Source organism: Danio rerio, chromosome 10 (assembly GCF_049306965.1).
Source record: "Danio rerio strain Tuebingen ecotype United States chromosome 10, GRCz12tu, whole genome shotgun sequence".
Lineage (NCBI taxonomy): Eukaryota > Metazoa > Chordata > Actinopteri > Cypriniformes > Danionidae > Danio > Danio rerio.
The window spans coordinates 18,703,070-18,730,407 of NC_133185.1; the positions used below are offsets into that span (position 1 = coordinate 18,703,070).

Genomic DNA, 27,338 nt, shown 5'->3' on the forward strand with positions numbered 1-27,338 from the left:
GTCCCCAAAGTTTGCTTTGCTAAGCAAACTCTGTAAAAGCCAATGTCTCCCTTTGCATTGAACTTTAAACATATTACATTCAGAGATGTTGTTTATGTTCACAGCAAAATTACACATCACTTAAAGTTTCAAATTGAATATCGTTGTGAACAATCCCTTTAAAAGCATATATGCTGGAGTATAGCATAGTACTAACCTTGTATTTATTGTTTAGTATTGTAGCTCTGTACAGTAAGAAGCAACGTTTTCATACCAGTTTGACATGGTTCACATGGGCTGCCCCACGCCAGTCCTAGTGTGGCACAGCACTGTGACCTCAGTGTAGCTCCGTTGATGTTAACTTCACAACGACCATCCTGAAGAGTTAACCAGCATGAACCCTTCACACTGTCTGTAGAAATAAACCTTCCTCAGCACAATAAAATACACACAAATACACCACAGAAAACTGTTTGTTTCTTTTAGTAATGATGGTATTTTTTTAACACAGTGGTCGCAAAATTTAGAGAACAAGCAACAGTTTCCTAAATTTCAAGGTCAATTTCTAGTTCAATTTGTGCAAGAGTAAAAATTATTTTTTAAGAATATTATATAAATATATTCTGAAAGACAGGTCGATGTTTTAAATATCAAGATGGATAGTTTTCAATGTTTTAAAAAGAACAATGATCAAAATTAGAGAAACACTTTCAAATTCCTCACAGTTATTCAGGTTAATTTGTTATTCCTTAATTATCCGCTGATCTGGCAACCTAAAAATCAATAATTTTTCTGACTTTGCAAAATAATTAGCTGTTCTAAGTTACCCTTTTAGCCAAATTACAAGAGGTAGGTTGCAGCCAAATCTGTGATTTCTAAAATACTGTATTTTTACTCAAGTCCCTAAAAATCTTTCTCAAAATGAAAATGCGAGGACAGGATGAGGAGAATTTCAATGGAAATCAGTTCAACAATGCAGCTGAGTTTGGTCACTACTTCACATGTGAAAGGGTAAGGATCTTTATCTTAACATACTGTGTCTCCAAAGTGAAGAAAATTTGAACTGAAAGTCCAGCAGCAGGGTTGCCAGGTCTAAAAAAAGGCCAACCCAATGACAACTCAAAACCCACCAAAAGGAATGAATAGTTGCCCTTTTTTTTGTCCAATCAGAGTTAATTGCTGACATCAATAGTTTGTGATAGAGTTTAAATGTTTAAGTACTGACTCACTTGCATGTATTCCAAAGTCAGTGCCCATTAAGAAACAATTTAGTTTTCATTTTGTATTCCAGATAAAGAAACATTTTGGTACAAATGTAGCCCCAAAAAATTCACTTCATATTTTTTAAAACTACTGCATTTTTCAAAAGAGCTCAATTATGCAGACAACTGTGACCCTGGCAACACTACTCTGCAGGGACCAAACCTCTTTTGAAAGAATCAAAAGGCCAAATAACCTTCGCTGAAAAGCACTTTGTGTAAAGTGTGCAAAGAAGTAAGTGAAAGGATGCAGAAGTATTATTGTTTGAAGGAGTTTTGCCTCTTCAAAAAGTACATAGCAAAGTGAATGCAAATATTCCAAGCGGTTCCCCTTCTTTCATCATCCAACCATGACATTTGTTATCAAGCAATTATAGAGGTTTTCCAAAAAAGGGAATTTCCTTAAAAAACAGCATAGTAAAAATAAGATTCTGAAAAATAAACATGACATTATATCTGAAAAATCACGTGTTTACAAAGTGTTATCTATATTTGCCATCCACTGTATTTTTCTTGCATCAACAAGTGAGTAATAGAAGTAAAATGGCCTTGATTTAGGTGTACATGTTTAAATGTATACATTTACCAACACATAAAAGTCCAGTGCTGTCCAGTTTACTTCCTTGTGAACATTCACAGTAGAAAGAGCCTGCACTGTTTTTACACACTCCATTGACGCATGGGCTGCTCACACACTCATTCACATCTGGAAAACAAAATCAATGATGGTTGATCAACTGAAAGGTTATATGATCTGACAATTAAATGAACAGTCCCAAAATACTAAAGATACGTACAGTATACCGCTTGTACCCTATTAAAATGCATATAAAAACTGCATTTGTTTAATAAAAGAAATAGTAAAAACAGTAATATTTTACAAAAGAATACTATTTATTAGTAGTACGGTTCTCTGTTTGAATCTAAAACAAAATGTCATCCATTGTTGTGATGTCAATGCTGAATTTATGAGAGTCATGCTGCACTACCTTTTGGAAATCATTCTGATATGCTTTCTTGGTGTTTGTTATTTTTGTAACATCCTGGCCTCTGTTTTTGTTTGTTTTAGTTCAGTGTTTTCATGTCACTTCCTGTCACCTTTGTTAACCCTTATCTTGTTAATCTTTGTGTTAATTGTCTCCACCCCCTCATCAGCTTGTTTAGTTAATGGTTTCCTTTTGTATTTATGCCCTGTTCTCTTAGCCCTTCATTGTCATTAGTTTTAAGTCACTCCCATGATGTCTGCGTGTTTTGTTCGTTGCTTTGTTTAAATTAGAGGTGGGCCGTTAACTGTCTTAACGTGCTGCGTTAAAGTGAGATTTGTATATATATATTTTTTTTATTTGAACCTGTGTCTATTCCTACTCTGAAATTACCACATCAAATGTGACGTGCTAACATGAATGCATCCCGGGAGGTACGTATTTGTGCAGTTTTTGTTTACGCGAATCCACGAGAGGCCGCTGTGCCACGACAAACTGGTTGCGGCGGGAAAGCCCTTTACACGGAGGTGAGCTGTCACAGCCGGCGAGCGCGGAGAAAAGGAGTGGCGTCACACCACCCCGTAGCGTTCGCTCGACAAAACGAAATGCGGCCATACGTACCTCCAGCCAAGTAAATCGCGGTCTCCAGAAACGTACACGGGGCTACGTTTTCAGAATGAGCTTGGGTTGAGTTTATGCATTCATGTAAAACATATACAATAAATAAAATGGATCGGGTGCTTTTTAAAATGAATGACTGAGAATGAAAGTCGAACCTGTGAACTGTCTAGCAAAAAAGTGCTGTCTGAATCAAATCAGCTGGATGCCCTTCTGGATCTTTCACTTACATATGTAATGTAGTTATTTGCATTAATAGACAACAATATAATACAACTGTTCAAATGAAGTGCTTTCATGTAAGAGTTTCCTGTATTTTTGTGTGACTTTTACCGCAGTTCGGCTGTTTCACCTTCACTCACGAACATTTCATTCATGCCCCCGTGACAAATTGGGGTATTATATGCAAATAAGAAGTAAGGACTGGTGAGAGTGTTATAAAATATAATAACGCACAGTGAATGGAAAGAAAAAACTTCTTCATTTCGCAGTGTGTGTGTGAGTGTGAGTGTGTGTGTGTGTCCTTGACTGACAGCCGTGTGTGTGGATCTTGTCGAAAAAAATATGGCGCAAAGTCCTTTATGACGGTAATATTTTGACTGCGGTGTTTACTTCAATAATGCCACTAATATATGCATACTCCACATCTTAGTTCCATTTCTGTTTGGTTCAGTTATGACTTTAGTCGGATTTAGGTGATCAAAAATCACTGTTTCGAGTTTATGTAGGCCTACAGTTCAAAATTGATGTTTAACCGAATAAACAGTTTGTAAACACAAGTACATCTTATTGAACATCATTTATTTTCATCACCAATTATCATAGTAGAACAGTCTCTCAAGCAGTTTGTGATGCATTTTGGAAACAGGAAATGAGCCCCTGGTCTAATGCGCCACCTGGCTTGAGAAACCCGTTCTTAAAGACTTACTTTTAGTCATTCTTGTTTTTTTGTTTTTTTTTTAAAACATTCTTTTATTCAGTAAAATACATTTTAAAGTGATCAAACTTGACAGCAAAAATACTTAATGTTATAAAAGATTTCAAATAAAAATATATAATGGTGTCCACAAAAATATAAAGAAGCCCAATTTTTAATTGATAACAATAAGAAAATGTTTCAGTATATTAGAATGATTTCTGATTATGTGGTACTGAAAATTGAAGTACTGACACCTAAAAACTAGCAAGGTTTGCTGTCAGAGGAATAAATGAAAAAACAGTTATTTTAAACTAACAATGTCACAAAATATTACTTTGTTATTGAATCAAAAATTTAATTTGTTATTGAATCAGAACTGAATGCAATTTATTTAATCAGTATTAATAAAATAAATACAGCCTTGATAAGCCTTTTTTAAAAAACTTTTAAGAAATCTATTTTAAAAAGCTGTTATGTTAATCCATTTTCCAATACATGTTAGGGCATGTAAGGCCTGTCTTGTTTTAAGTGGAACACTGTAAACACCTGCCTCTGGAATTTATAGCATGTTTCCACATAGGCAGAAACTGAAGGGGAAAAACGTAAAGTGACAAGAATCTGTGTGATCTCAGAAGCTCTTGATACTGACCCTCACATGTCTCTGTGTCATGTCTGAAGATGAACCCCGCCGGGCAGGTGCAACTGTAGCTTCCTGGAACATTCCGGCACAGGCCATTATCACAGAGGAGACTGTTCACCACACATTCATCAATATCTGCAAACAGAGGACGCTGCGTCATTATGAGACACATTGGATAACATCTTGACTTTTTCACGTCAAATATTTGTCTATATGTCAAACGACAACTTTATTTTTAATGTACAGGAATGTTAATTATGTTAATAATGTTAATTAGAAACTATAGAGTCAGTTGAAATTTAAAAGATTAAAAGGTTTAGTTCACCAAAAAAAAAAAAAATAATTACAGTAAGTTAAGTCTGAATAATTATACTTTTATATTATATATATATTTTTTTAAATATTTCTCAAATGATGCTTAACAAAGCAAGGAAATTTTTACAGTATGTCTGATAATATTTTTTCTTCTTATTTGTTTTATTTCAGCTAGAATAAAAGCTGTTTTGAATTTTTTAAAAAACATTTCAAGGTCAATATTTTAGCCCCTTTAAGCTATATTTTTTGATAGTAAACAGAACAAACCATCGTTAAACAACAACTTGCCTAATTACCTTATCCTGCCTAGTTAACCTAATTAACCTAGTTAAGCCTTTAAATGTCACTTTAAGCTGTATAGTAGTGTCTTGAAAATATCTAGTAAAATATTATTTACTGTCATCATGGCAAAGATAAAATAAATCAGTTATTAGAAATGAGTTATTAAAAATATTATGTTTAGAAATGTGTTGAAAAAATCTCTCCGTTAAAGAGCCCATATTTTGGGTTTTTTGAAAACCCCCTTCTTATGTAGTGTGTAACACAGCTCTAAGTGAAGTGAAGTATCCAGCTAAGGCTTAAATCTGAAAGAGTACAGTGTTTAAACCTGTTGATTCATTTATAAAAGAGTCGACTCATAGTGCTTCAAACGAGTCGTCTTGATAACGAGTCATTAGGTGTTTCGCCATGACGTACTAACGAAACCAAGTTATTCACGTGCACGCGCAAACCCGGGAGATTTGAAACCTGCGGCCCTGCCCTCTGACACAGAAACCCAGACACACACACACCCACAAACACACACACACAAACATGCCGATCGATTGAAGTCACACTGCAGATGGATATTATCGAGTCTCTACCCAAAGATGAAACCCCTTCATTATAACCAAGCAGTTGGAAACTACTGGAAACTTCTGGAAACTACATTATATAAAGAATACTTCATCAGCGTTTGTTAAAGGAAGGATCAGTAAAGAGTAACTTACTGATGGACGTCAGGATGGATTTTTCTTCCTCCATTTCTCAAGTGTAAGTATGTGCGATTAAAGTTGTTGCCTCGTTGACTCTAGCTTGCAAATGTATTTAGTTGTGATTTGTTACTTGTAACCGAGTGTACTGTATCAGGTTAACTCGCTATATTCTCATATCGCGTGTAAAGCCATGTTAAAAACGCGAAGCGTGCTGCTTTGTTTACGGAGCTCCGTGGAGGAGGAGTAGTGTGTGTGTGTGTGTGCGCGTGTATGTGTGTGTGTGCGCTGTCGTCTGGAGGTATGTGTGTGTGTTTGTGTGTGTGTGCGCGCGCGTTGTCATCCGGAGGTGTGTGTGTGTTTTTGTGTGTGTGCGCGCACGCGCAAGGACGAGGGCAATATGTGTGTGTGTGTGTATGTGTGTGTGTGTGTGTGTTTCTGTGAAAAGAGCAGAGTGAGACAAGCTAGGAGATCTCTTCGCCAGTTCTTGCAGTTTTTGCTCAATAAAAAAGTTAGTCGTCTGTATTTTCAAGGCTATCGTCTGTATTTACAATGACCCACTGGCAGCTAAAATCCCCGCCTACACTATCGAGCGTGTATAAACTGTGATTACTTTTATATTGCTGATTAGCTGTTGGGCATTTCACTCTCTCACTGAAGGCAGTCGACCAATCGCAACAGACTGTCATCGGTCCAATCAGCGCAGATTAGCTTCGCACTAAGGAGGGGTTTGGGAACAAATGAATCACTGGACGATTCATACGGGAGTCGCTGTAATAATTAGGTAAAAATAAATGCAGATTATAAGACCATGAAAGTGCTTTTTGACCTTGCATGCATATTAGACTGTTCCTTACATGCTGATCAAGGACAGCTGTTGCCCATTGGAAAAGGGATAATTAACATACGCCGTCAAAGAAGACGGGAAAGCACAACTACACTGTAAAACCCAGAAGGTTAAGGCAACTCAAACAAGTTGAGGAAACCGATTGCAGCAAACCATTTAAGTTCAAAAACTAGTCCAAATGAATACTTTGAACTTAATCCATTTGCGTAAATGAAGCAGTCTGGGCACAGTAAAACCTGATAAATGAAGAGAACTCAATCCAACTGAATACTGTAAAACTCAATTAAGTTAAGTCAACTCAGACCATAAACTGATTGCAACAAACTATTTGAGTTAAAAAAAAAAACAAATATATATGAGTACTGTGAACTTACTTTATTTAAGTTGAAGTAATGAGACATTTCATTAACACTGAGTTCAAAACTCTTTTCAAATGAGAAGAATTAACTTTCAGTAAATTTTGAGTTAACTACACTTATTTCATTTGATTTAACTGTTGGGTTTTACAGTGTAGGAGGATGACAGCAAGAACTACGCTGACTCCTACCTTATCTACTGGGCATCCTCACTGGCACTTAACCCAACCACCGGACCCCTTTTAGTCACAGAACTCACTGCCCTGCACATCCCAGTGCACCTTTTCCTTGCTCCACTCCCTTAATAGACACCCTTACAGGGGTTTTCACTGCATCTTTGTGTCGGTGGAATCTCTCACCTGCGACACCGGCTACTGTTACTCAAAAACAAATTCTGTATAATTTTGCACAAATTAAAATAATTAACAGAACCTAAATGATTTTATACTGTAAATGCATTTTAACATAGAAATAAATTCACTAGTTCAGCACAAAAAAAACAAGAAAATTATATTTTAAAAGAAATGTATCAAAATGTAATTTTTGATGGGAAAACTTAAGCAAAGTAGTAAACGATCAAAAGAAAATCGGCACACTGCCACTTTAGCTCTAAGGGGCAGTGTGCCAATTTTCTTTTGATCTTTTGCTACTTTGCTTATTTTTGATCGAGCACCTGCCTTTGAGATTTTTAGATGTGCGCACATTTCTGTTTTGTTTGCTCTAGTCTAGAAAACTTAAGCACACATCTGCACTGTAAAAAATTACTCAAGGGGGTGTTAAATACCACCCAAGAAAATCAGTTAAAGTTTAATTAAGTTTATGAGTTAGCATCTAAAATGCAACATAATGGGTACATTTTACCTACACTATCTATTTTTTAACAGTAAAAAAATGCAACACTTAAAAAATGAGTAAAGTATACTCTTACATATTTGCTTTGGTAAATTGCGCATGCGTCAACATCCAGGAGGGAATCGTGGGGTCGCCATTTTCCATGTCATTGCCAACGTGGTGGGACGGCAATTGAATTACAGGTAAGTTTTATTTGACTTGTTGATATATTGAATGCAAATGTTAAGTTGTGCAACGTTAAAATCAACCAGAAGATTATAATTTGCGCGCTTCTCTTTGTTGTCGACACCACAGTGACAGATTCACATTTTAGAATTTGTGGTCAGTCAAATTAGCATTTAAATTTTAATTGCCCAGTACTTGCACCTGCTAATGTGAATAAACATCTATATCACTTCATTATAGTAGTTTTCATCATTGTCAATGTCTGAAATTTATAAACAGCGAAGCTACTCCACTCCAGTGTTTGAACTTGAGGTAATGGTCGTTCTCAAATGATTCATTCATGTTGAATGAATCTTTAATGGCACTCGAGAACAACATGATATACGCTTCACTTGTGTGAATGCTTCAGCTGTTTGAACTTATTTTGGATTCGCGAAGAACGACGTGAAGCAAAAGTGTACTAAATGTAAAATCGACATCCCGTGGCCAGATCCAGAGGAAACACTACCAATCTATACCAGCATCTTCAAAATCGAAAATTGCATTGCAATCACAATATTTATCAGAAAAACCGCAATTAGGTTTTTTTTTCTCAAAATTGTGTAGCCCTAGTTTCAAGGTATTCAAATGATTACACATAGTTTAATTTTCCTTATTGAACATTGTGCTTAAAGAATTACTCCACATTCATAAAAAAGGTCACGATAATTTACTCACTCCCATGTAATGTGGGAATCTGCGAACACATCTGTGCTAAGGCAATGGCTAACAGAAAGTGCTCTAATGTATAAGTTACATTTCACAAAGGTTCATGCGGACGGATATGGAGGACCAGAAATTACCTAAGTATAAATAAATAAATGAATAAGTGCAGAAATAAATAAATGTAAAAATACATAAATTAATAAATAAATGCATGTAGAAATACATAAATAAATAAATGTAGAAATAGATAAATGTATATATAAATAAATTAATTCAATGATGAAATAAATAAATGTAGAAACACATAAATTAATAATTTTGTGTTAAAGTGTCATTTTTAATTTAGCTATTTTGGTACCATTGTGTTATGCTACGTTTATTTCTACATTTATTTGTATTTCTATATTTATTTATTTTTACATTTATTTCTGCATTTCTACATTTATTTATTTCTGTATTTCTACATTTATTTATTTCTGTGTCCATATGTTAATGAGGTAGGCGGTCCTAACCTCTCTCAACGCAGGATTAGTTAAACGTGATCACTATTTTTATGGCTGTAGTACTGTGGATAATACAATCATTGCTCATGATTTAACAGCGAATGCACCAAGCGACGGCCTATTGCTTCGTTTAAAACATGCTCTCGATGATTTAGTTCAGTTCAGTGCTGAAAAATGCTTTTTTTTTCTTTTTAACAGGAGAATGAACTTGAAGGCCACACAAATCACATAATGAAATTGGTAGTGATTAAAAACCCCACAGCTGAGGTGGACCCAGTGGATGTGTGTGTCGTCATAGAGGGCAGCAGAGTGCTGAACGGTTGTGGGAACATAACCACAGCATGCACATTATTGATGGGACTTATCTATGCACTCAACCTTCAATATGCCAAAAACCTCAAGTACACTTTTGAAGTGTTCCAGAAACTGTTTTTGGAACTTGATGGAATGAAGCTGCTAAAAAAGATCCAAAGCCTCAGGTGTAAGCTACTGGAAAGAGCTGGCTTCATCCAGTAAAGACACTGTTCTATATGTAAATAGTATTGTGTTCCAATTACAATTTTGTAAAATGTTTTATGACGTTGTGTTGGGGGAAATTTAATGCACTTATACCTAATTAGTGTTTTTTCAAATGTTTTTCAAAATGTTTAAGAAGTTGCATGCAATGCAAGTTATATGAAGTTGTATTTTCCTAAAAATTGAATCTAAAAGCATTTTTTTGTTTTGGTTTAAAATAAAAGTTGTTGAAATGTTGGCATGGCATTCTGTTGAGGTAAAGGAGATTTTTTTCATTTAGTTTTTTTTTTGTATTTTTTTTCATTTCAGTGACTCCTTTCATTTGTGTTGCAAGTGTTGCACACATATCTAAACACTGAAGTTTTAATTTTGGAATGTGTTCAGATGGGTGAAAAACATAATATGGAATGTTTAATGCTTTATGTAATGTATTTCTTTTGAAATTCATGCTAAGGTGTTTTGTACGTACTTTTTGGTAAAAAGGTACCTTTTTTGTACTAATGTTTTAAAAAAATGTTTTGTCAATAAAAAAGCAATTGATGCTATCTCCTGCTTCTGACAATTTTTAAGTAAATTCAACCTTTAATGAAAAAATTATTTTTGATTATTCTTATTGGGTAATAATTAATAATAGTAAATTAGTAGATGGACTGTTGCTTACTAACATAGAGTTCATGTTACTCAATTATTATAAGTAATAATTTATGTAATCTAATGTAAAATATTAGGTAGACCGTACCTAATTTTTTGCAGTTTGTCAGAGCTGTTAAATTGAGGTATTCTTTATATAAATATATAGTTTAGAATCTACCCAAACAAAGTAAGTGCAAATTCTTACCTCAGTTTTATTGAGTAGATTCTATAGGTTGTTTTTTACAGTGTGTAAAGGTTATACAAAAATGTATTTTAATTAACATTTATACATTTTTTAAGTGATATTCCGAGATTTTATTAAGGCAGCAAATATGTATTAGTCTGGCATTTATTTTCCGTCGGCTCTGGTATTTGTAAAGCCAAAATCAACAATATGCAGCATAAGCGATATAAAGATGGAAACAGGATAATAGAGAAAGGTTGATTACACTTAAATGTCATTTAAATGTTAATAATATTTGGTTCTAAATTAATTAAATAAGATTTACAAATATTTGAATGTAAAAATGATTCAACTGTATTCAGGAACTGTGTATATTCATCAATTTACTCAATTCATGGGGTATATTTAATTTCACTATGTAAAATGTTATTAAAATGTACTCAAATTTTAAATTATAAAATCAGTGGCGCAGTAGGTAGTGCTGTCGCCTCACAGCAAGAAGGTCGCTGGGTCGCTGGTTCAAGCCTTGGCTCAGTTGCTGTTTCTGTGTGGAGTTTGCATGTTCGCCCTGCATTCGTGTGGGTTTCCTCCAGGTGCTCCAGTTTCAACCACATTCCAAAGACATGCGGTAAAGGTGAATTGGGTAGGCTAAATTGTCCATAGTGAATGAGTGTGTGTATGATGGGTTGCGGCTAGGAGGGCATCCGCTGAGTAAAAATGTGCTGAATAAGTTGGCAGTTCATTCTGCTGTGGCGAACCTGGATTAAAAAAGGGACTAAGCCGACAAGAAAATGAATGAATGGATAAAAATCGTTGACCAACAAACTGGCTTAGCTTATTTCTTACATTTCAATCGAAAGATGAGACAAATCCCACATTTACCATTGGGTGTAAATGAAAATGTCCCTCTTTCAATGAAAACACATCTTAATACAGGTGTAAATAGGGCCTGTGTGATGCACACTAAAATTGTCACTTGTCAACTAAATTTGATTTGTACAGGCTTGAATTCTTAAATCAATCCTGACAGCTCATGGTAGTAACTTGTAAGTAATTATATTAAATGTCAACTGACCTAAACAGTTTCTGCCGCTCTGGTCACTTTCATAGCCAATGTTACAGACGCAGCGGAAATTTCCTCGGAGATTCTCACACACTCCATTTGAGCAGATATCCGGATCCAGAGCACACTCATTAATGTCTGCCTCACAAATAAATAAAAGAAATTATCAAAAGAATCACTTAAAAAGACACGTCATATTCACTAATGTGACAAATGGTATATTTTAAGCAAAGTTTTAGTAGATTAAGAACAATATAGATTCAAAGCTATACATCATTCACATGCTTACTTTGTAAATAGTTAAAAACAGAAACTGCACATCATGCAAACACTCAACTTTAGCTTCTTGGTCAAAGTACTTGTTTAAATTAGATGAAACAACAAAATTCTAATGTTTTTCTTGAGACACCTTAATTATTTTATGTTTAATCCAGTTAAATTGATAAAAAATATTAGGGTAACTTAATCAATCTGTGTTGAAACATGTTGGAATTGTGTGCAACCCAGCATTTTTTTCAGTAAACAACAGAAAATTACGCACACAAGCACACTTAAAAATTAAGGTTCTTTATTGGCATCGATGGTTCCACGAATAAAAAAAACATGAAAAACATTAAAAACCTTAGTGCCTTTCCAAAAGAATATATAAAGCTCAGATGTTTGAAAACTTTAACTAGTTTAGCTGACTCTTCTTTTTAAGGTTTTTTTAGTACAACCATGTAAAACTTTGACTTATGAGTAAAGCCAGACAGAATCTGCGGACATGTTTTTGCTATTTCTGTGCAGAATTTTGTGAACTAAAAACTAAAAACTTAATACATGAAAACATTTTTAACTGTTATTTAATGTTTACAATGCAAATCCAATTAGATCCACTTATTTGGTAAACAAAACATGTCTCATATAATATATCGACTAAAAGACAGAAAATATTACTTTACAAACTGTATTGTAGGTAAATCATATAAACATTTTCATATTAGTCAATAATGTTAGTGAAATACATTTTAAAACTGAATAAATATAATTTTACACACATTTACACAAGTAAATAAATAGACTCAATCATGGGCTAAGAATCTGCAGAAATCTGCAGATTTCTGCGTGTACAGATTCCGTGTGGGCCTACTTATGATGAGTTATGTCAAAACATTCAATCCAGATAAGTTAACATAACTAATATATAATTAAGTTATTTAAAGTGAAAAAGTTCCGTTAGTTAATACAAATGTTCCCCAGACAACGATTTCTGGGTCTTTTTCATACCCCTCGGTTTCGAGTGTGGTCCTGAAAAATCTATCTAGCTATCTAGGGCTATCTAGCTCTTCGCCTTCAAGCTAAAAAGAATTGGACAGCCCTACCCGTGAACACGTGAAATATGTGTTGCATGTGTGTATGACTTGAACACGTGAAGGTAAGGGAAAGAGCTAAGGGGTAGAATTGGGATTGGGCCATAATAACATGATAATATGATATCAAAACTTGATATGATAAATACCTTTGCCATCAGCAGAAAATCCAACACCGCTCGCACATAAGACCTGAAACTCAGCTAGAAGAGTGAGGGAACAAACATCACAGTGATAATTAATCCCTCATATATATATAAAATTAGAATACCCTTTAGAGATTTATTTAAACTCAGGGAATCAGTCTGCATCAAGTCAGTTGAGTAATCTACTACGAATATAAAAACAATCAGTGTGACCAATTCTGAGAATTATTAGACATTAGAGATGATAGAAACAACAAATGCATAAGTGTTAACCTACTGTGCCCCTTTTTACAAGACGTAAAATAAGTCTCTGATGTCTCTAGAATGTCATCTTAAAGTTTCAGCTCAAAAAACCACACAAATAATGTTTTATAACTCTTTAAAACTGAATAACAAAACGAGATGGTGGCAGGAGATGGGGTCTGAAATACGGAAGAATCCCGGAAAAAATGAGAGCCAGCCTCTAATGGTAAAAAAATAATTAATTAAAATGTTTTAATTACAAGTTTTATTTTTACTTTGATTGATTGACATGTACACTGGGAAAATGTCAATCAAAGTAAAAATAAAACTTGTAATTAAAAAAATTGAATAAATTATTTTTTTACCATTAGAGGCTGGCTATATTCCCACACTGTTACCACACAGCTGTGCTTAAACCTTTTATAAAAGTGTTTTTTTTATAATAGGTCCCCTTTAATAAAAAAAATTGTTCTGATAGAATGCATACTAGACAGTCAACAGAACTATTTATACATATCGTCTGCTTGTTTATAGATCCTACAATAAAGCAGAGCTGGTCTTGCAGCATCGGTATTTTCCATATGTCCTTAATTTTGGTTTGGATCTCCTCCCAAAACTCTCTCATTAGGAGTAGCAATGCATGAAAAATCAACTGTCTCAAGGGAAGAATTAAGGCCCATGTTTAGAAACCCTGTAAAAACTGTGTGCTTGACTCCCATATGCCACAACACACGACTCATTCCGAAATTGTGGGTGGATTTCAAGAATTTTCCAATAATTTTCCTTAAACTGGAATGACATATTACAAGCGTATAATTTACAGTAAAGCGAAACCCATAATTACTGTAAAATGCCACAAAAAGCTGAAATGTGATAGGGAACATTTGATTAGGTTATTAATTGTAACCGATTTAACCATAACATAAGAACGGACACAAAATATTTATTTTCTAACTGAAATAACAAATAAAACAGAAAATATTTCAAGATTAAACACTCAGAAAATACAAAATTAGACTTAATTTATTATCATTGCAGATGAATGTTTGATTCAGGTGGCGAAAATCGACAAAAATAAGTATAGTGTGAACATTTTAGTTAATATTTATAAGATAATTTGTGTTATTATTTAAAACTAATAGATTTATGTTGGAGATGCCAAACATGCCCACAATTCACCCACATGGAAAATCTTTAAAACTGACGGTATCATATGTATCCTAGACATTAATGCATCAACATGGGTAATAGCTGTACCTGAGTGTTTGGCAGGGCAGGGATGGCAGGGTTCACCAAAAGCATAGTCAGGGTTGGCACAGCAGCACTGTGACTTGGTGACAGCACGCTGGAAGGGTCGTAAACACAAACCTCTTTTTACAGCCCCATAACAGGTGCTACGCATGTGTGTGTCTGCAACAAAAATATGCAAGGAAGATTGTCAAAACTATACCACATTGCTACAGGAAACACAACAGGAACAAAAAACACCTCCCTAGAACCACAAATATAGCTACAGAAAACTTCACTGAACATTTCCAAAAATTATTTGAATAATTGTGTTCTGCAAAGTATTTTACTCTGCAGTCTATTATATACTGTTTTATTAGTTTATTGTAAATGCACAGTGTTAAGTCCTAAGACGTATCTTTTGGTGTGCACAATGTGCTTTGTGTTTTCCCTCTCTCTCTCTCTCTGTGTGTGTTTTTCTCTCTCTCCCTGCAGGAAACTGTGTCCACCTGGTAGCGATCATTGGATCTTTCCCGTGATTGGCTGTTGGGAGAGGAGAGAGAGTATTTAACCTGAGCTGCACTTCAAACCAGTGTTGGTGGTGGCAAGTGTTGGTGCAGTGGCTAAGCTCTTCTCCAGACCTGTTGTCCGTTAGAGGTTTAATCATGTGATTTAGCTTAATTAGCTCCTGTGTGGTGAAGCTATTGGAGTCAGACTTCAACTTTCAATGATCTTCTTGTTAACATCTAATTAGTGATGGTGAAATGAAGCTTTCTGAACCAGTGAAGCGCTTGACCCAATTGTTTCGGAAAAAGGTTCGTTACTCGAAGTAGTAATGTGCGGATCGATACTAAAATATCGATATCTCTGATACCTGCTTTGTGTGTTGTAGAATCGATTATCTTATCAATATATCGATATTTCAGTCATTTATATGTACTAATATGTAGTTTACTGGAAAAGAAATAAAGCGGAAAGTAACCACAATTACCCTAGTTTATCTGAATAATGTAAACTTAGGCGGAACTACTTGTTCTTCCGCCTGCCAAGTCATGTTCTTAATCTGGCCCTGTACAACTGCAGATTGCGCTAGCTTGATACTCAATCCGCTGGCACATGTTGTCAGTCATGCTATCATTGGATGTGGGTGACCGAAGCGAAGTTATATACGGAGCTACTTCACTTCCAGAAACTCAAAACGATGCTGTTTGTGACACAGACAGACATTGCTTGCAGAGTCCTTAGGTGCAGCAGGCAGACACTATCCAGGTATAGAGGGAGAACATGTGGCGATGTAGCTGTATTTTTGGGGCTTGGGTTTTTTGTGACAATGATAAAACTAAAGAAAAAGGTTCAAAATCTTCTTAATATGTCACCAAACTGAAAGGTGTAAATGTTTATTGTTTTATGCTAGGATGTTCAGGCAGAGGTTTTTAGATAAACATGCTCAGATGCGGTCAATAAATATGTAAGTTGGATATTTTTTTTTTGTATAATTCTTAATCAATAAACAAGAATAACACGTAATACTCGTCTCGCATTCAGTATAAAGTCACACTTTTAAGTACACTACTTGTTACTTTAATTTCCCAAACAGTAATTGTCAGGCAAAGAATCGGATCGGTATCGTCGATACTTTTATTTTAATTTACCTTTTATTTTACCTTTATTTTAATTGGGATCTGATCGGACGGGAAACGTTCGAGGTTACTAAGGTAACCCTTCGTTCCCCGAGGAGGGGAACGGAAGCACTATAAGTGGATTTGATTTGTAAAATCCACGCATTGGGAGGATTCGGATCAGAAGCCGCTTGTCTGGAGAGTATTGAACGGGCCAATGAATGAAATTAATTGGCAGCGTAAGCTTGCGCAGGTGTGCGACATCTGCAATTATCTCAGCATATAAGCACACCTGAAGCCAGCAGACGCCATCCTTTTAAGCTGAAGAGACTTTCAAACAGCTAAGGGACAGTCATTATGGCGACGGAGTATAGTGCTTCCGTTCCCCTCCTCGGGGAACGAAGGGTTACTTTAGTAACCTCGAACGTTCCCCTTCGGGGGGAACTTCAGCACTATAAGTGGATTTGATTTGTAAAATCCACGCATTGGGAGCCCATTGAAAGCGCCATAATGACTGCACCTTACCAACACCCCCGATGAGGAGATAGTCAAGCAAGCGTGACGCACCCACATTATGGGGGACGCGGTCCTCCAACGTGTCCCTGGCCCTAATTTATCCTACTTCAACAGAAGTTTTACGGATTTAGATATATTTTTTGGGAAGTCGTGAGCATCTAGATAATTCTAGGAAATACGACAGTACGTTGGGAAGCGTGCAATCCCGATAGGGAGGACGCTGCGGAGGCCATCCGTTACCCAAGGGGGGGATAGATGGCAGAATTTACATATGGACTAGCCCTAAAAAGGGGGAGTACGCATAGCAAAGAGTGGTTAGCGGAGAGGGAAGACACGGGTCCGCCCAGGGGGGGGACTTAACCGTGGCGGAATAAGCATATGGGATCGCCTAGTGGGGATCACGCATAGCAGGCACCTATACCCAAAACGCGGGCTGACCAGCGGGCAGACCTACAACGTAGTGGGCCAGCAAGTGACTCCTCCGCTGAGTCAGTGCTGGGGGCCACGGAGGAATCTGCAGGGCTCACCTGACGGGGAACTTTACTGACAGATAAAAAAGGCGCACGTACCTCCGTGTTAGGGAGAATGGCGCAGCAAGCGTGTTTCAACACCCTACCGAGTTGTCTCCTCAATCACCAAAGGGTTACCTAATACCCTTGAGGAAACCGGCTCCACTCGCAGATTGTAAAACCTTGCAAATGTGTTGGGTGTCGCCCAGCCCGCAGCTCTACAGTCTACATGTCTGTTAGAGAGGCGCCGCGTGCACGCGCCCAAGAGGATGCAACGCTCCGAGTGGAGTGTGCACGAACTCCCGAGGGACACGGCTGACCTCGACTCGAATAAGCGAGTGAAATGGCATCCACAATCCAGTGGGATAATCTTTGTTTCGATACGGCACTTCCCTGCTGCCGACCGCCATAACAGACAAAGAGCTGCTCAGATGAACTAAAATTCTAAGTACGGTCCACATAAATGCGCAGAGCGCGAACTGGACAAAGTAAAGAAAGGGCTGGGTCTGCCTCCTCCGGGGGCAGCGCTTGCAGGTTCACTACCTGATCTCTAAAGGGGGTGGTAGGAACCTTGGGCACATAACCGGGGCGGGGTCTCAGGATGACGTGAGAGTAATCCGGCCCGAATTCACTGACCGAAAATGCCTCCAGGTCCCCGACCCTCTTGATGGAGGCCAACGCAACCAGCAGAGCTGTCTTCAGGGACAGAAATCTTAGAGATACTGATTCGAGTGGCTCAAAGGGATCGGATCGCAGACTCGTGAGAACAAGGGCGAGATCCCAAGAGGGCATGAGAGGGGGGCGAGATGGATTAATTCACCTAGCACCCCTAAGGAACTGGATGACCAGGTTATGCTTTCCCACGGTGCCGCCAGCTACCGCGCTATGATAAGCGGAGATGGCGGCCACGTAAACCTTGAGAGTGGAGGGCGACAGCCTGCTGTCCAACTTCTCTTGAAGGAAAGAGAGCACAACACTAATCTGGCAATTTCGGGGGTCTTCTCTGCGAGAGACGCACCATTCAGTGAATAGACTCCACTTCAGGGCGTAGGCGCGCCTCGTGGAGGGGGCTCTAGCCTGAGTGATGGTATTAACCACCGCAGTCGGTAGGTTACCTAAGTCTTCCTCGCGTCTAGGGACCACACGTGGAGGTTCCAAAGATCGGGGCGAGGGTGCCAGATGGTGCCCTGTCCCTGAGAGAGTAGGTCCTCTCTCAAAGGGATCCGCCAGGGGAGGGCCGTCGCGAGGAGTGAGAGCTCTGATATCCAGGTCCGGTTGGGCCAAAGGGGCGCAACTAGCAGAACCTGTTCCTCCTCCTCCCTGACCTTGCACAGAAACTGTGCGAGCAGGCTCACTGGGGGAAACGCATACTTGCGCATGCCCCGAGGCCAGCTGTGGGCCAGTGCATCCGTGCCGAGAGAGCCCTCGGTCAGGGAAAAAACAACTGGCAGTGAGCGTTCTCGGGGGAAGCAAACAGATCGATCTGGGCCTCCCCGAATCGCGCCCATATCAGCTGAACAGACTCGGGGTGGAGTCTCCATTCTCCAGGACGTAACAGCTGTCGTGAGAGCGCATCGGCTGCACGATTGAGCGTGCCTGGGACGTGAATGGCGCGCAGCGATTTCAGCCGCGGGTGACTCCAGAGGAGCAGACGGCGGGCGAGCTGAGACATGCGGCGAGAGCGCATACCCCCCATGCGGTTGATATACGCCGCCGCCGCCATACTGTCCGTCCTGACCAGCACGTGTTGCCGCTCCAGCACCGGTAAAAAGCGGTGGAGAGCGAGGAACACTGCCAACAGCTCTAGGCGATTGATATACCAATGCAGCTGGGCACCCTTCCAGAGGCCCGCAGCCGCATGCCCGTGACACACGGCCCCCCAACCCGTGTTGGAAGCGTCTGTTGAAACAACAACATGGCTGGACGCCTGTCCTAGAGGCACACCGGCCTGTAGGAACGAGGGGTCGTTCCAAGGGCTGAGGGCGCGGCGACACAGCGCAGTAACCGAGACCCGGTGTGTGCCCGCGTGCCATGCGCGTCTGGGGACCCGATCGTGAAGCCAGTGCTGAAGTGGTCTCATATGGAGCAACCCGAGCGGCGTGACGGCGGCTGCGGATGCCATATGCCCCAGGAGCCTCTGAAAGAACTTCAGTGGGACCACTAGTTTGCTGTCGAGCTCCCTCAGACAGTTCAGCAACAGGCGAGCGCGTTCCTCGGAGAGGTGCGCTACCATGGTGATCGAGTCCAGCTCCATCCCGAGAAAAGAAATCCTCTGCACGGGGGCGAGTTTGCTCTTTTCTCGGTTGACCTGAAGCCCCAGTAGGCGGAGATGCCGAAGCACCTTGTCCCTGTGCATAATCAATTGCTCCCGCGAGTGGGCTAAAATCAGCCAGTCGTCGAGATAATTGAGTATGCGAATGCCCGCGAGCCGAAGGGGCGCTAGGGCACCCTCCGCGAGTTTGGTGAAGACCCGCGGAGACAGAGAGAGCCCGAAGGGGAGGACCTTGTACTGCCACGCTCGACCCTCAAACGCAAACCGCAGAAATTGGCGGTGGCGTGGAAGAATGGAGACATGGAAATACGCGTCCTTCAGGTCTATGGCTGCAAACCAATCCCGAGGACGAACGCATTGGAGAATGCGCCTCTGCGTGAGCATTCTGAACGGCAGCCTGTGCAGACAGCGGTTCAAAACGCGCAGATCTAGGATTGGCCGTGACCCACCGCTCTTTTTGGGTACGATGAAGTATGGGCTGTAAAACCCACTCTCCATCTCGGCTGGAGGAACCGGCTCGATTGCACCCTTCGCCAGGAGGGCAGCAATCTCCTCTCGCAAGACAGGAGCGGACAGGGGGTTGACCCTGGAGAAATACACGCCCGTAAACTTGGGGGGCCGTTTCGCGAACTGAATCGCATAACCGAGTCTGATTGTGCGTATGAGCCACCGCGAGGGGCTGGCCCGCGCTAACCAGGCAGGCAGAGCCCCCGCTAATGGAGTCATCGCTACAATCGCTGACGTACCAGCGGTGGGGCAGCGCGGAGTGGGTGTGCTGATCCGGGAAGCACGAGGGTCCCGCGGAAGAGCTGGAGGAGAGCGATTCGCTCTGGCTCCGCACCCTGACTCCGGAGAGGGGGCTGGAGGGCTGAGGGAAGGGAGACCGTCCCCCCAGCGCTCGTGAGCCACTGGCGAAGCACGTAGAGTCTGCGAGCCGGAAGGCAGCGCGTCCCGGACTGGCAGAACTCGTGCAGTCACATCCGGGGAAGGGAAAAAGTGCTCTTTTAGTCCGAAGTAGTCCGAAGAGCATAGTCGGTCGCGGTGCGCAGCTCATGTAATAAGCTTGGGTTGGACCCGCCCTCGTGCAGCTCGGCCAGCGCCTGCGCTTGGTAGCGCTGGTAGGTGGCCATCGCGTGCAAAGCAGAAGCAGCCTGGCCCGCAGCCTTATAAGCTCTGGCTCCGAGGGAGGCAGACAACCTACAGGCTTTGGACGGGAGGCGGGGCAAACCCCGCCACGTAGAGGCGCCGCGCGGACAAAGATTGACCGCGATAGCGCGCTCCACTGACGGGATCGCCTCATACCCCCTGGCAGCTCCGCCGTCAAGGGCGGTGAGGGCGGAGGCACACGCAGCACGGGCAGAGAAAGGTGCCCTCCAAGACTGCGTGAGCCTACTGTGCACTTCCGGGAAGAAGGGGACGAGAGGCTTCGAAGGCTTCGCCTTCTGGTCCTCTACGTAGCACCCATCTAGTCGGTCCGGCCGCGGAGCTGGGGGATAAACCATCTCCAACCCCACGGCCGAAGCAGCCCGGGAAAGCACGGCTAACATGTCCGCTTCAGGATCCGATTTGACAGCGCTCACCTGCCCGGAGGGGGCGAGCGGGTCCGGATCTTCGTCGGACAGTGAAAGCCCACCCTCCGATGCCGCGGAGGACATCTGATCTCCGGTGTCAGCGAGTGTGAGAGCTACCATCTGGTTAGACGGATCACTCTCACCACCCGAAGCTTGGATGGAGCGCCGTGAGGAGCGAGAGGTCCGCGAGCCCGTGGGCGGCGGATTATCTCCCGCTGAAACCCTCAGATCTGCCCGAGCGCCCGCTGCTTTTTTAGAACAGGAGGCAACTGGGGTGGCTCGCTCTCTTGCGAAAGTTAGCCGCGATCTTAGCTGTGCAACGGTCATGGCATCGCAATGACGACATGAACCGCCCGCGAGCACCGCATTAACATGCTGGACCCCCAAACATGCAATGCAGTGATCGTGTCCATCATCCGGAGCCAGGAAACCCCCTGCATCCAGAAACGCACAGTCGGAGCGCCATCCTGAAAAGGACGTGCTGCACGACTGTGTTGCTCTTTTAGGAAAGTTGCAACTATACGCACCGCTCTGGAGGACCGGACCCAAAGAACCGCAGGCAAGGGAGTAACCCAGCTCGACCGTCTGCCACCGCGAAGACCCACTCTGGACCGGGAGACACACTCGTTCGCTCTGAAGTGCTGATCAGCAAGAGGAACCCTCATCGACTCACTCAGAAAGGATCTGAAGCGAAAAGGCTGGCGTCTGCTGGCTTCAGGTGTGCTTATATGCTGAGATAATTGCAGATGTCGCACACCTGCGCAAGCTTACGCTGCCAATTAATTTCATTCATTGGCCCGTTCAATACTCTCCAGACAAGCGGCTTCTGATCCGAATCCTCCCAATGCGTGGATTTTACAAATCAAATCCACTTATAGTGCTGAAGTTCCCCCCGAAGGGGAACCAGTGGTATCGCACATCACTAACTCGAAGCTTTCTAAATCAGAGCTCGATGAGGACCTCTTCTGGTTAAAGTGTGGGAAAGCACTGCGCTGCAATAATGTCAAATGTTCACAACTGACCAACTCATTCATGTTGTAATACAACAATAATAATATAAACTAATTTCTCAATTACTGTTGTTTTTACACATAAGGAATGTTATGTTACACCACTGATGACTGTAGTAACATCCAAGGTATTCAAAAGTATTTACATTTATCATATTCCAACTAGTCCCGTTCTAAGCGGAGATCGAACAAGTGATTCCTGCATGGGAGGCAAATGCTCTAAGGAGAAGGCTATGTGAGCGATGCTCTTAGGTTGCACTCACCAGCAGCTCTCCATTAAACACTATACAACGATATGCAGTGGTTTTCTTTAAAGATAGTTGTAAAAAATACGCTAATACACGGTTCAAAACCTTTTTTAATATAAATTACTATTGTATTTTAGTTAAATTACTGGTGTGTGGGACCAGTGCAGTGCTTTCAAACAGTAGAAATGTATGTAATCAATGCCTAATCTCTTGCTATACACTTTACTAACCCAAGAGAGTGTTTAAACCTTTGAATCAAAATTCGAAGCAGTCTCGTGGGTATAGGCGAAAATGAAGCTTCGGACGTCACTGATCACGTGATGATGGCAAAACGAATCAAGCTCCGGTGCACTGCTTCACTGCGAGATGTATCTATTTTTGATACATGCTTCGAAGCCTCCGCGCAAGTCACATCACTACATCTAATAATTCACCCAAAGAGAAGTGAGTCTGGTTGATTTGTATGTTTGTTTATTATGAGGGTTAAGTAGGAAGGTGTAATGTGTATTTTTTTATGTAATGTAATGTGTATTTATATAGCGGATTTACTGTGTATGGCCATACACCCAAAGCGCTTTACAATCATGAGGGGGGTCTCTCCACACCACCACCAGTGTGTAGCATTCACTTGGATGATGCGACAGCTGCCACAGGACAACGGCGCCAGGGCGCTCACCACACACCAGCTATTGGTGGAGTGGAGAGACATTGATCGAGCCAATTCAGTGGAAGGGGATAATTGGGAGGCCATGATCGTAAGGGCCGATAGAGGGACTTTGGCTAGGACACCAGGGTTACACCCCTGCTCTTTCACGAGAAGTGCCATTGGATTTTTAATGACCACAGAAAGTCAGGACCTCGGATTAACGTCTCATTCGAAAGACAGCACCCACTGACAGTGTAGCGTCCCCTTCACTTTTACTGGGGCATTAGGACTCGCACAGACCACAGGTTGAGCACCCCCTGCTGGCCTTACTAACACCACTTCCAACAGCAACCTAGTGTTCCCTAGTGGTCTCCCATCCAGGTACTGACCAAGCTCAGCCCTGCTTAGCTTCAGTGAGTAACCGGTCTTGGGCTGCAGGGTGACATGACTGTGGCTAAGGTGGGTGCCATTTTGTTTTGAAATCAGTTTTCTCCTGTTTTTGATTAGTAAAGGGAGTTAGTTTATGTTTATGTATTTTTGTGTTTCTATTGTTTCAGATTACCAAGAGATTATATTAGGAGTTAGCTTGTTATTGTTTGTTGTTTTGGCCTTGCCCCCTTCTGAATTAATACCCTGTTTTTTTTGTTTTATTCTGATATATGTAAATAAACTTCTCTTTTTCTCGATTTGACCTTGTGTTTAAGTTTCTAGCCCATCTGTTTGAGGAGATGAGTTCCCTCTCTTATTTTCCAGCCATTGCACATTATCCATCACCAATCATTTATTTTCTGTTGCGGTCACATCCCTAGACCTAAAAAGATCATAACAACAGTACTAGTGCTGATCAATGACTATATTTTTTAATCATGATATATTTAAAAAGTGTAATATAACGCTTAATATCATCAGAGTTGTTTTTTAATAGCAGTGTTCCCTTTACTTATTAACAGCTACAAATAATTTGTGAATCTTAACTTAAACATTAATGTGATTCTATTAAATGTATAACCAATGCTATTTTCCACTAGAAGGGCATGTAGTTATAATTAAGGGATCATTACATCAGTGGTTCTCAGTTCTTGTCCTTGCACCACATTGTTCTCAGTTAACCAGACTAATAGATAAAAGTTTTACTGTGTTTAAACTTGAGTCTGCATTCACAACTCCCAACTAACTTGAGCACAGAAAGTCATTGCTTCATTTCAGAACATTCATTCAGCTAACCATTATTTTGTGTAACACAACTGCTTACAGCAAATGTTTTTTAATATGCTGAGCTCAGACTGAAAGTAAAATTAAGTATTTGCATGAGTATTGTACATTAAAGACAAAGTCAATGCACTAAGTTTGGTGTTAGCCCAGCAAATCGGCCCATTTCAAATGTTCTCCCTGGTTGAGACGCATGATAACATCCATCCAAAGCCAGTACTGTTCAACATCCCACTCCTCCTGTGACAAATTGTTTGTCTGTGTATGTATTTAGACCCAGTGAGCAATGTACTTTTAAAATAAAAAACAAAAAAACTGCTTTTAAATGGGCTAAAACAATTGTCTGCATTAATTAATGCTTTAACATGATTATAAAACATAACCTTGCACAGCTCAAATATTTACGTTAACTTATATACACTAAAATGTTTTGGTGTTATCCCAATAGCCCACATTCTTCCAACCATCCACATATATTGAGCCCATTTACCATCCTAAAGCATGTTATGACCTGTGTGCTGTAACCTGTGGCCTGGTCACCACTGTTGTAGCTGCTGGTGATTTGCTGCACTGCATCATGCACATCTATGATCATCATGCGAACAGCCAGCGAGACAATCTGGTCAGCTAAAGATTTAATTTTGTTATGTCGAGTGTAGACAGCTTCATGCATTTATATTTCAAACTAAATAAAATAAATGTAGTAATTAACTAGGGGACTGGATTTATTCATTCATTTTCTTTTGGCTTAACCCCTTATTTATTAGGGGTCACCACAGTGAAATGAAATGTTGGATTTTGGGGAAACCGAAGCACCTGGAGGAACCCACATGAACACAAGAACATGCAAACTCCACACAGAAATGCCAACTGGCCCAGTTGGGACTCGAACCAGCGACCTTCTTCCTGTGATGCAACAGCGCTAACCACTGAGCCACCATGCCACCCCGATGTCAAAACATTCATTTATTTATTTTCTTTTCGGCTCAGTCCTTCTTTATCTAGGGTCTCCACAGCGGAATGAACTTTATGTTTTACGCAGTGGATTCTCATGCCCTTCCAGCTGCAACTCATCCTTGGGAAACATTCATACACACTACGGACAATTTTAGCTTACCCATTTCACCCATACCACATGACTTTGGACTGTGGGGGAGACCAGAGCACCCGGAGGAAAGCCACGCCAACAAGTGAAGAACATGAAAACTGAGCCACCATGCCACCCAAATGTCAAAACAAAAAAGACTAAGGCCGTACTCACACTATGCACAGTTGCCTCAAACCGGGCCAAAGCACGCTTGTCCCCGCCTCCAAATCGGGCCTGGGCACGCTTACGTCATCGATGCTGCGCTGTTCAGTAAGTGCTCTCGCTCAGCACAGTGGAAAATTATCTAGCTATATCGCTTTATTCGTTCACAGATATTTCGCTGAACAGATCAGCCACTTTTGACACTCCCTCGTGCTGCAGGAATTGGGAGGTTTGCTGAAGGTGCAGCTGTCATGCAGTGAGGGGTTTGCGTATTTAATAAACTACAACAGTTTGCGTTCATTGAACAGTAAGAATGATTATTAAATCCATATGAAACAGTCCCTTAAAAGTCACGTCTTGCTTTCAGTTTCGGGCTTAGGTGCGATTTGCACTCATACACATGCATAAGCCCAAGTGAACAGCGCTCACTGCCCGATTTAGCGCACTCACACTTCTCAAACGATCTGGGAAATGGGCCTGGGCACGGTACGGATAGCATAGTGCGAGTAGGCCCTAATTCAACTTTGATTCCCTTAAAATGACTTAAACGGGTTCTTTGATAAATGTAACTTTACAATATGTCTATGTTTTGTTTTACAACATAAATTGGACACACTCACAGAATAAAAAACTTAATTAGTAACTTATTGAAAATGTTGTTTTTAAAAAAATAACTGCATAATTTATGTTTTATTAATAATGTGTGTAATTCATGTTGAGTTAAAAGTATTGAGTTATTTCAACCACAGGTCTTATTTTTACTCTTAAATGGAAAAAGAAGTTCAAGTATGTTCATCTGGCTCTTACCTACACATGTTCGGCCGTCTATTCCAACAGTAAGACCTGCAAAACACTCACACCTGAAAGAGCCCTGTGTGTTTACACATCGTCCATTCATGCACACACCTGGAGTCCGGCACTCATCGATATCTGTGAGGAAGAAACACAAAACCTGACTCTGTTCAAAAATATACTCTAAACCAGGGGTGCTCAATCCTGTTCCTGGAGATCTACCTTCCTGCAGATTTCAGTTGCTACCCATATCAAACACACCTGAACCAATTAATTAGGACCTGAACACCACGTGATAATTACAGGCAGGTGTGTTTGATATGGGTAGCAACTGAAATCTGCAGGAAGGTAGCTCTCCAGGAACAGGATTGAGCACCCCTGCTCTATACCATACCTAAACATGTTTTAGGAATTGTAATTTATTATTATTATTTTAAGAAACAATAGAGGAATAGCAGTGTTCACCTGTACAGTATCGTCCACTAGAGTTGAGGGTGAATCCAGGTTTACACACACATTTAAAGCTGCCGTCTTCGTTGATACACATGCCGTTAAGACACATGTTTGTGGCAGCACATTCATCATGATCTGATTAATAATAAAGGAAACTTAAAGCACATCATTGAAAGTTTTCTTCATTCTTCATAACTACCCACCCTTATTATGCTATTTATATTCATTTAATTTAGACCTATATAATAACACTTTACTCAAAGAGGGTGCTCTTAAGGCTGTCATAACACCTTTATAATCATGAGATGGGAGAGCTTTAACTTGTCATATACGTGTCATAAACATGATTGTCATGATGCCATTATAATTGCTCCATGATTATTTTTGATCACTTTTGCCATAAACATTTCTCAGTTAAAGTGTCAATGCTCTATCAAATAATTTTGTAAGAGCATCATTAATATTCAATGACATTACATGAAATTTATTGACATTAATTTTCCGCCTTTGTAGTTGGGGTTTTAAATTCATAACACAATTATAATTTTCTCTTGACAATCACGTTTCTGATAGATTTATTACAAGTTATTTTGTCTTGATAATGTCCAGTTGTCATAACAAAGACATCCCAAACAATGTCATCTTTCCATTTAAAATGACAACTGAGTGAATGACACTTAGGGCCCTATCATACACCTGGCGCAATGTGGCGCAAGGTGCGACGCAATTGCTATTTGCTAGTTTCAGCTTGGCGCAAGAATCGTTTTGACG

The 27,338-nt window shown here is 40.5% G+C and overlaps 1 protein-coding gene across 11 annotated transcripts in view; it reads right to left on the reverse strand.

Annotated features, from left to right (window-relative positions):
- fbn2a (fibrillin 2a) overlaps window positions 1-27,338 on the reverse strand; it is a 168,160-nt gene that overhangs the window by 105,602 nt on the left and 35,220 nt on the right. For 10 of the 11 annotated variants that reach the window (XR_012386197.1, XR_012386196.1, XR_012386195.1 and 7 more), the window contains 8 exons: window positions 26,580-26,702; window positions 26,130-26,252; window positions 14,504-14,656; window positions 13,007-13,060; window positions 11,521-11,646; window positions 4,408-4,533; window positions 1,825-1,944; window positions 254-391 (listed from right to left, as the gene is read on the reverse strand). Coding sequence is in view for 8 of the 11 variants with exons in the window: in XM_073914544.1 (XP_073770645.1) it covers window positions 254-391; window positions 1,825-1,944; window positions 4,408-4,533; window positions 11,521-11,646; window positions 13,007-13,060; window positions 14,504-14,656; window positions 26,130-26,252; window positions 26,580-26,702 (963 nt within the window). In the remaining 3 variants the exon portion in view is untranslated. Of the gene's footprint in view, window positions 1-253; window positions 392-1,824; window positions 1,945-4,407; window positions 4,534-11,520; window positions 11,651-13,006; window positions 13,061-14,503; window positions 14,657-26,129; window positions 26,253-26,579; window positions 26,703-27,338 lie in introns of all 11 variants that reach the window. The other variant, XM_073914546.1, reaches the window with a different exon arrangement.